Source organism: Aptenodytes forsteri, unplaced genomic scaffold (genome assembly GCF_000699145.1).
Source record: "Aptenodytes forsteri isolate BGI_AS27 unplaced genomic scaffold, ASM69914v1 Scaffold63, whole genome shotgun sequence".
NCBI classification, from domain to species: Eukaryota; Metazoa; Chordata; class Aves; order Sphenisciformes; family Spheniscidae; genus Aptenodytes; species Aptenodytes forsteri.
The window spans coordinates 1,680,822-1,690,165 of record NW_008794709.1 but is presented as its reverse complement, the minus strand read 5'-3'; the positions used below and the strand labels follow the sequence as shown (position 1 = coordinate 1,690,165).

The window sequence follows — 9,344 nt, the reverse complement described above, 5'->3', positions numbered from 1 at the left end:
GGGTCGCCGCCGTGGGCGAGAGGCTTCTCCTTCCTTCCCCGCGGAAAGGGCTCTAATGCGCAGCATCGCCCGTTAAGGTCACCATGGCTGACAGAGCTGCTGCTGAAAGGGCTTGTAAAGACCCCAACCCCATCATCGATGGCAGGAAAGCCAACGTGAACCTGGCGTACCTGGGTGCCAAGCCGCGGATAATGCAGCCAGGTGAGGAAGTGGCCCTGAACGGCTTTTCTCTCCGTACCTCAGGTTTCTGAAGAGACTAAAACTGCAAGAAAGGTAGTGCTGTCCGGCACTTTCCTGACGTACACTCAGTGTTTGGGTGTGCTTTGGTTTTGATTTTTAAATGCAGCGTGTAGTAACTTTCTGGCTATTTTGTACATGTGCCTTATTTAAAAACCAAAAGCAATCGGAGATAAAATATCTGCAGTTCCCCAGGAAGACTTCCACAGCTCAGACGCTTCATTGGTTATTCCTACTGCTGGGAATGTGGTGGCGCTGACCATTTACAGTATCGTTGCAGGGAAAGATTGGCCTAGGAATTAATCGCTTCCAATGTGTGCGGTCTTATTAATACAAACAATATCTTAATGCAGACTCCTCAAACAGATGGGAGCTATTGTGCAGACTTTAAAATGAAAACGGCTCTTCCTGAGACCACATCTGAGCCAATCTGATGTCCTAGCCGCTTCCCAAACTGCGGCTTTGCAGCAAGGGAGACGGGAGCGCAGTGTGCGGGCACGTTTGTCCTCTAAAGGAGGCTGCTCTGAATTCCCGTGTACTTAGCCTGAGGAATGCTTGTAATTAAGTGCCCACCAAGGAAGGAAGGGGTTTATGCTTGGGTGAAATGAAGTTAGGATTTGACCCCCGTGCCAAGTCCTCATGAGTAGAGATGGCTCGAATTTAAGTCTGTAGAAAGTACACAAATACACTGATGAACAGAAAGCACCGTGTAGTCCTTCAGAAGCTAAAGTTGAGGACCAGAATGGAGCACAAAATAAAATGTGAATGAAAACCTTGTGCTGCTTGTTTAGAAAAAGTCGCTCTTCTAAACATGTCTCGGAAAGCGTGTGCTTTACTGTTCTAAGTTCTGTATGCATGCATGTATGTGTGCGCATATATATATGGATTGATATATTTTGCTTTCTAATCTGTGGTTCTGCAGCCTTTCAGACATCGTCACTGGAGGTTGCTAGTGAAGGCTGTTACTCTGCGTTTGTGTGCGTGTGTATATATAGCGTAAATAAGTGGCCAGAAGAACACCCATACAGAGAATGTGATGTGTTTTTGTTGGTAGGTTTTGCCTTTGGTGTCCAGCAGCTTCATCCAGCTCTCATACAGAGGCCTTTTGGGTAAGTCCGTTCAATGGGACCTCAAATAGGGGAGGAAAAATCTTGTTTTTAAAAAAGGAGAGAAAAAGTATGATCCTTGAAGGCCTCTTGCAGTAGCAGCCTTATAAACTCACCAGCAATGCTGAAGTTCTCAGACTTATAAATGTATACCCGTAAATGCGCTCACCTTGTCGGTCATGTTCTAAATGCCGCAGCTGAGTCAAGTTGTGTGGGACGTGTCCCTTCCACCTAAGCAGTCCAGTCCCGTATGACCCTATGGTAAAACAAGGAGGTATGACTTGATGCAAGATTGCTGTGTCCCATTTCTCTTTTTTCAGCTTGACTCAATGTTATTTATCTCTTTCTAATCTGACAGGGATCGTTTACAGTTAAGATAACTGATCAGAAGGATATGATGATAAGAGGTGGAATAGTTCTGTTTGGAATTAAACTCTGTAACCAGTAGACTCAAACACAAACAAGCTAAAATGGTGATTAACGATGCATGTATGTTTTTTTCATATAGTCAATAGACCTCCGTGTGCTTTTTTTTATTTATTTATTACAGTAATGAAGTGGTGTTGATAGCTAAACTGTGTGCTTTTATTTAATTGAAAGAGCTGTAGTGGAAGTTTTTTTGGGGGCTCTTTTTAATTTTGTTTTTGTTGTTGAGGAGTGCCTTTGCCATGGGGAGCAAAGGGCCTTTTTTTTTTCCTTGCTTTCAAGCTGTAGCCTGTGACTTTTTTAACCATATTTTGTAGTGAGTGCTAAATTGTGTGACTTCTGTAGCCTGTAGCCTGTGACTTTTTTAACCATATTTTGTAGTGAGTGCTAAATTGTGTTGATTTTTAACATTATTTGGGGGGGGGGGTTTGTTCTTGGGAGGGGTGTGGAGCTCCTTATTAACAATGTGCGTCCATTTGGGCTTTCTAATTTGAGATCTTTTTTTCTTCAGTCTGTCTTTAATATGTAGCGCATTTCTCCTTGAGTATACTGTTTCTAAGTAGATCTAACTCTTGCTTCTTATAGGCATACGATTAGGAGGTGAAGTCTGCTTTAAACTTTCCATACAGTGTCACTTCACTAATGCACACTGACTGAGAAACTCATTGCAAAATAATGCATTTTGCTAATTAATGAGTAAGCTAACAATAAAGTAGGGAAAATGCGTCACAAATGTATTTTGTTTATTTGACTAGAATAGCTTTAGAATATTGTACCTAGCTGTTATTAAGCAACGATAGCTTCTTGGTAGTTTGATTTGTAGAAACGGTAGGAAACAGTTCCCGTCCTCAAAACTGTAGGAAAAAGTTTTCATAGAAACTTTATGTACTTTTAAAAGAGAATGTTGATTCTTCTGAGACACATGGGGAGGTTGTGGAAAACTTTGTCTTTTTTTTTTTTTTCTTCTTACGATTATCCTCTACTGTATTTTGTTTGACTTCTTTGAAGTGTGAGGAAACGACAGTGATCAGTTTATGATGCCTGTGCTAAGGTAGGCAGGAGGTGGAGCGCGTTGTCTCCAGAGCTGTTAAAGCACTTGTTGCAAAGAGGAACCCGTGGACTGCCCGGGGATCAGCCGTGGAGAGACTGAGTATTTGCTGAGCACAACAGAAAAGGAGAACCTGTGGCAATCTTTTGGCAATTAAAGGACTGCACAAATGTAGGGCTCTTTCTTGCTTTCCTTAACCAGAGCCAACAATAGATGATGTAAATCGTGTTTAGGTCAGGGAAATCCTTCCAGCAGGCTGAATAAGGTTTTATTTCTAATGCAATGTACATAAATCTGAAGAAAAGGAGTGTTGGTCGCAGGGTCATGTATATATGAAATTGGTCATTTTTAATCCTTGGCTTTTGCCTTTCTTTTACTATGTGCAAACAAAGGAGATTTACTAATCCTGCTTCCTCCTCAAAATTTCCACTGACTTGTACCTTTTCTAAAGAATGTAGTTCAGATTAAGAAGAACAGCATTCATTAGGATGAATGAACATCTTCATTCGCTATATTCCTTGACGATAAGAGGGGTTGTTTCAGTGCTTACTTGAATCTACTTTCATTGAAGAGTTCACTCTTAGAGGATGTGACATGGATTGCACTGAAATATATGGACACCTGAAAGCCTTTCTTCCTCCTGTGCAGTTGCACTTTTTTTTAAAAGCACCCTGTACTAATATGCTGTGTAAAATGGTTTGTAGTGGTGATTCACTACCAATACTCTGCTAATCCATACACAAAAGCTCCAAATGTTTTGTGTTTTTTTTTTCCCTACCAGAGTGCAAATTAGTAAGGTGCTGCCATATTCTGGTATGGTCAGAAGTGTTCTGATATGGTTCTCCACCTATCAAACAAGAAACTGAAAATAATTGGATTATGTTACATTACTTTTACTGAGAAGATGCAGAAGTACAATATTCTGAATTAAGTACAACATTATTGTGGTGGAGGGAGCCAGAAACTAGATTACCTTCAATGCATGAAGCATTTAAAATGCTGGGAATTTTTCTTTATTCAGTGCTGCAGAGATCAGTTCATCCACCAAATAACATTTCTCCCTGCTCTTTACGTTCAGTATCTATCTTACTGTTGGTGTGTTTCATAGAAAGCTGTTTGATCACAGGACTGGTTATCTATACAGCTCTGTTTTCAGGATTGTTTATTAAAATACTATCTCTGAATTCAGTAGGAATTTATGGAGGGGGAAGATGACTTTGCCTCCTAAGATAGCTGTTCTCATTTTGCTTATGGAATTTTTACTTTAATATTGGTGGGAAAATATGGGGTTATACAAAGGTATTGGTGTAAGATATGACTCGTTCTGTTGGAGAGACTTTTTTGCCTTCATTTTCTGTCTAAAACTTGTACCTCAATCAAAATGAGAACATTCCCACTGTTTTTAGTAAGACCAACTTAAATCCAAAGTTATTAAGTTCATTATCAATGGTTAGCTGATACTACCTGCTTGGTATTATCTTCCAAGAGTAAGGCAATTCTGCCTTTCTTAAGAGAGAAGGAAAAGCCATCTCTTGAGTTTATTATTAAAAAACCTGTAAAATACTAGACTACAGATAATCTGGAAGGAGGGAATGAAGCCAGAACAGTCAGAAGTTAACCTGCAGAATGCTAAATGTCCTCTAAATGGTATCAGGCACAAATTTAAAAGGCAGCATATTAAGGGTCTTGTATGTCTTGATGTTTACGTAACCTATTTCTGCTAATGGAAAGCTGTGCATTGGTGAAAATCTACTCTTTAATTATGCTTACAAAACCAGATGATGCCATGCAAGGGCCAAAGCAAAACATTTCATTCAAAGTTAAATATCTGCTTCCACAAGAATTTAATGTTGAGAGTCAATGATGTGCTACTACTGCTGGATTTCTATATGCCACAGCTCTCTGCATTAGTCTAGAAAGTCCTTTCTTTCCTTTGAAACAATTAGCTTTCACTTTATTATTGCTTATAGGATTATTTTTGAGGTCTTAGTTAAACACAAATCTTCTGTTATAACAACAATGAAGGTCTTAAGGCACATGGCAGGAGCGTATGTCATTCAATTTTGAATATCCCAAAGCTACAGTTACTGCTAAAGTTAAATGTGGCTTCCCTTTTCCTTTATTGCAAAAGCGTAAAACAGTAAATATACGTTCCAAAATAAAAACTACTGCCAGGAAAGAAAGTTTAAACTATGTATAAATCTCACACTCTTACTCTCAAAAGTAAAGCAGTAGCTTTTACTTAAAATTAGGGATACTGAGGATATCCTGCGTAACTGGGAATTGCTTTTTCAGCTTTTGACCTGGCAGAGCATTAAAAGCAGTTGGGTTCTGAATGGCTGAGATCTGCATGTGCTGGCCTCTGCAGTAGGTAGAAATTTACTTTGGCCATATAAAGCCATTTTACTCGACTCAAAACAGTTGTAGCATGACAGATGATCAAAAATAGCCCCACTGCAGCTTATGCTGTCAATCATCATGTGTGAAATGGCATGGTGGTGAGGAGCCTGCACCGGGTTTATGTTTATTGTAGGGTAAGATGTGGCAAACAGATAATGTTTCATAACTTCACCACCTGTTAGTTTCTTGGCTTAAATAAAACAAGTTACAAGAGTTTAAGTGGGAGCACATGGATCTTTCTGTCTTGTTCAAGGATATGGCCGTGTCCTAATGTCTTCAGAAAATCTTAGTAACATCAGTTCAAGTCAACACAAGCAGCTAGCTAAGCTTGCTTACTGTCTCTTCTGTTAGAATTACTCTCTTTCATAAATGCTGTATGTAAATATTCCTTTGATGTGGTGTTAAATGGACTCTTAATGATGCAGAAGAGGCTCTCAGTGACTTCAAATTTGGTTTTACACCTCTTTCCTTAATACTTAAAAAACGTGGTGTTATATTTATTAGGATTGTACTTGATTGGTGACCAATACAAAATGCTTGTTTATGTTAATCCATTTTGTATGGAGAGCTCAGGTAATGATGTGTATTTAAATGCACAGAGCCAGCTTAAGTATGCTTCAAATGCACTTCTGGCTAATCACTTCATAAATTAGGTGAGTGTTAAAAACCCAACTTACGGTTTTGTTTTATGTTTTCTTTCCTTTCCCAATCCCTATTTGTCACTCTTTTTTTTTTTTTTCATTTCTCCCTTCACACAGTAGGAAATGAATTTCATTGACATGTTGGGTTTTTATGATTGTGGTGTTCATGTCTTAAACACGGCAACTGAACATTTCTCTCTGCTAATATTCCTATTCAATCAACTGAGCTCTTTTTTTCTTAAAAAGAAAACTAGGCTGTTCTAAAGCCTGACTATCACTTACTCTAAACTATGTTTCACTATGAATCTAGTTGACAGTGTCCCTTCTGATTGAAATGTTTCCTTGTTGTCCACTTAAGTAAATCTTGAAGTTGTTTTAAAAATGAAACAAACAAAAAGACTCCAATAAATCTTGAGTTTGGAGAAAAGAGGACAGTTCTTACCGTTGCAATTTGCATCTGTGCTTACAGTATGCTAAAAGGTTGGTGCAGTCTTTAGAGTTGTCTGTAAAGGTAAAGTTCAGTATGAAATAGTAGTAAATCTGCACAAGCATTTTTTCATGGATTTATAAAGATTCACTGACTGGAAAGGAGTTGCAGCATATGAAGGACTTCTCTGTGGAAATCCAGATGCAAGACAGGGTTATGAATGTAAAATGAGAATTATATTGAGTATATTACTTTTTAAAATCATGTCATATGATAAAATACAACTATGAGATGAACATGTATGTACACCCGTGTGCTAAGACAATGATACAACCAATTTTCAAAACCAAAGGGCTAAGTAAACAAGCCAAGGAGGCAAGTTTTGTGACTTGGAGACGATGGGAAAGTGTGTGTACTGATCTGTTCAGAATGGTTATTTCTTAAGCTGTAAATTTGTTTTTTTGCTTTTGTTAAGCACCAGATCTATTTAGACTTAATCCTATGCCCACCTCCCAAAAAACTCTATGCTGTATGTCTTGCATAGAAATAAACAAGCTGGCACAAAACAGGACATCAGTGGCCTGATAATCAAACAGGTTTGACCCTTGTGTCCTTACAAACTTTTATAAAAGTGTGATGCACATGTACTTAGGAGTCACTGTTATGGATTTTAATAGCATCTATGTAGCTTCCCCTCAATGGCCTCTTGTGACGGAGTGAGCTGCACTATCGTTCGTTTGGAAAGTGTGATTCTTGCTGTGTTTACCACACTTGTGAACTTTATTTAAACTCCTTTGTCGCCTGTGTTGGTTTTTTTTCTTATTTTTAATAAGGGTGACTGAGGTTGCAGAGAAATTAATGTGTGCTGAGTCTGCATAGCAACTTAAGTAGGGTTGCCACAATACACTCTCCCCCCCGGCCCTCCCTGAGAAGACTTTACATAAAGTCAGGGTTCAACCATTTTGTTGCCTTATTGGCCATTGTCAAACTCATCATAGTGATGCTGTCAAACTGCTCAGTTACTAATAATAAAAGTATTGCAGGAAATAATTTTACTAAGAGTCGAGTAGTTAAGTGAGAAGCAGGGTAATAAAAATTACTTCCAGGTGATTTGAAAAACAAATACCACAATTTTCCAGATGGAATAATCAAGCTTACTCCTTTAGAGTTGTCTTAACTGACATCAGTAATCCTGGTCCTTCTAAAGATTTTAATAGCATTAAACATAATATCCTCAAGCAACATTAAACACTCCTATTTAACTCAGCTATAATGCTGTGCTTTGGAGCGATGCATCTCTTCGGGCCAGTGAACTGATAATTGGTCCATTGAGTCTAGTTATTGTGGCAACCCTATGCACATAACAACAACTAAATTGAGTTTGTTTTAGTTCGGAGTATGGATATGACGCTTAGGCGTTGACTTGCGTACCAACTCTAACTCCTTCTCCCATCTTTCAACAGGATACCTGCTCACTATGTCTATCCACAGGCTTTTGTGCAGCCCGGAGTGGTAATTCCCCACGTTCAGCCCGCAGCAGCCGCTGCTTCCACTACGCCCTACATCGATTACACCGGAGCTGCGTATGCCCAGTACTCGGCTGCCGCCGCCGCCTATGAGCAGTACGCTGCCGCTGCCGGGTCCGTGGCGGCAGGGGGCTATGGCTACGCGGGGCAGCAGCCCATCACCGCAGAGCGCCTGGGACGGCTGCTTTTTTGGACGGCTGCTGCAGCCGCTGCCGCTTTTGGCCAGTACCAGCCCCAACAGCTGCAGACAGACCGTATGCAATAGCAGATGGACTCCTGAAAGAAGCTCTTTCTTCCTCTTCCTCTTTTCAGCCTTCCAGTATAAGTAGTTAATCAGAGACAATTGATATTAACTAAGGAGCTTTAAGGAAAGCGATGCTATTGCGAAACTAAAGATTTTTATTCCACTGTCTTCATACAGTATGCATCCAAATCATGTTGTTAGAGGGGAGGGGTAGTGCGGCATGTCTAGTTTCAAGTATCAAGCCAGAAGAAAATGGGAAAAAAAAATACTGTACTGTCATGAAAGAGTGGCAGGAGTAGCAATGGGACTTCATATTTTCAAACAAAGAAACAAACAAACAAGAACCAAAAAAAGCAAATACTTTTTACTGTCTTCATACAGTATGCATCCAAATCATGTTGTTAGAGGGGAGGGGTAGTGCGGCATGTCTAGTTTCAAGTATCAAGCCAGAAGAAAATGGGAAAAAAAAATACTGTACTGTCATGAAAGAGTGGCAGGAGTAGCAATGGGACTTCATATTTTCAAACAAAGAAACAAACAAACAAGAACCAAAAAAAGCAAAGGTGTACTTTTTACAGTATCAGGGAAGCAAAACTGCCTTTTATAAGTAAGAAAATGGTATTTGAAAAGTTTGAACCAGGGAAAAAACTGAGTCAGCAATATGTAATCTTTATTCATTTTAAGAGGAAACAAGCTTAAAGCACTGATTGTCCTTTCTAGCTTTCAGAAGTTGTCTTCATGAGATAGTACCTTCTCACTGTCTCACTAACGGGCATCGAACAACCCAAGGAAGATGGCCGGCTAGTAAGATGGCGGACAGGCACCAAAGTTATTTTCTTCTCTGTCCTCTGGATGAGTGGAACTATGGAGCAAGTGATGTGGAAGTAAAGGGTGCAACAGCTGTAGAGACAATCAATAACACAGACAGTTCTGGACAGAACACATCACTCGTGCTCATGTGATGAGCTTGTCACATCCTAATCCCTCGCCCCATCCTGTTTCACTTTTGGGAAACTTCAACTGCTGGTGTCAGCTATTCTGATTCTAAAATAGGATCAGCCCTTTACTACAACAGCCTTCTCTTTCTATTTATTGCATCTATTCGTAACTTGTGAATAAAGGCAGGAAGAAGCTTAATGAATTAAAACCTTTAAGAACTGTTTTAAGGGAATTTTCTTTTCTGAAACCATTTGTACAATTTTAATATCTATTTCAGGATTATATTTAAAATATTTATTAGCAAACATACAGTACACAAGGCGACTTTTGTTACCAAGACTGCTGTTCTT

At 39.4% G+C, this 9,344-nt stretch overlaps 1 protein-coding gene across 1 annotated transcript in view; it reads left to right on the top strand.

The window, feature by feature from the left end:
- Positions 1 to 8,399, top strand: part of RBM24 (RNA binding motif protein 24) — a 9,163-nt gene extending 764 nt beyond the window's left edge. Inside the window, 3 exon segments of the mRNA XM_009273710.2 lie at positions 1 to 201; positions 1,292 to 1,346; positions 7,749 to 8,399. The exon segment at positions 1 to 201 is cut by the window's left edge and continues 10 nt beyond it. Of these exon segments, the coding sequence (XP_009271985.1) occupies positions 1 to 201; positions 1,292 to 1,346; positions 7,749 to 8,076 (584 nt within the window). The 3' untranslated portion in view covers positions 8,077 to 8,399.
- The last annotated feature ends 945 nt before the right edge of the window (positions 8,400 to 9,344 follow it).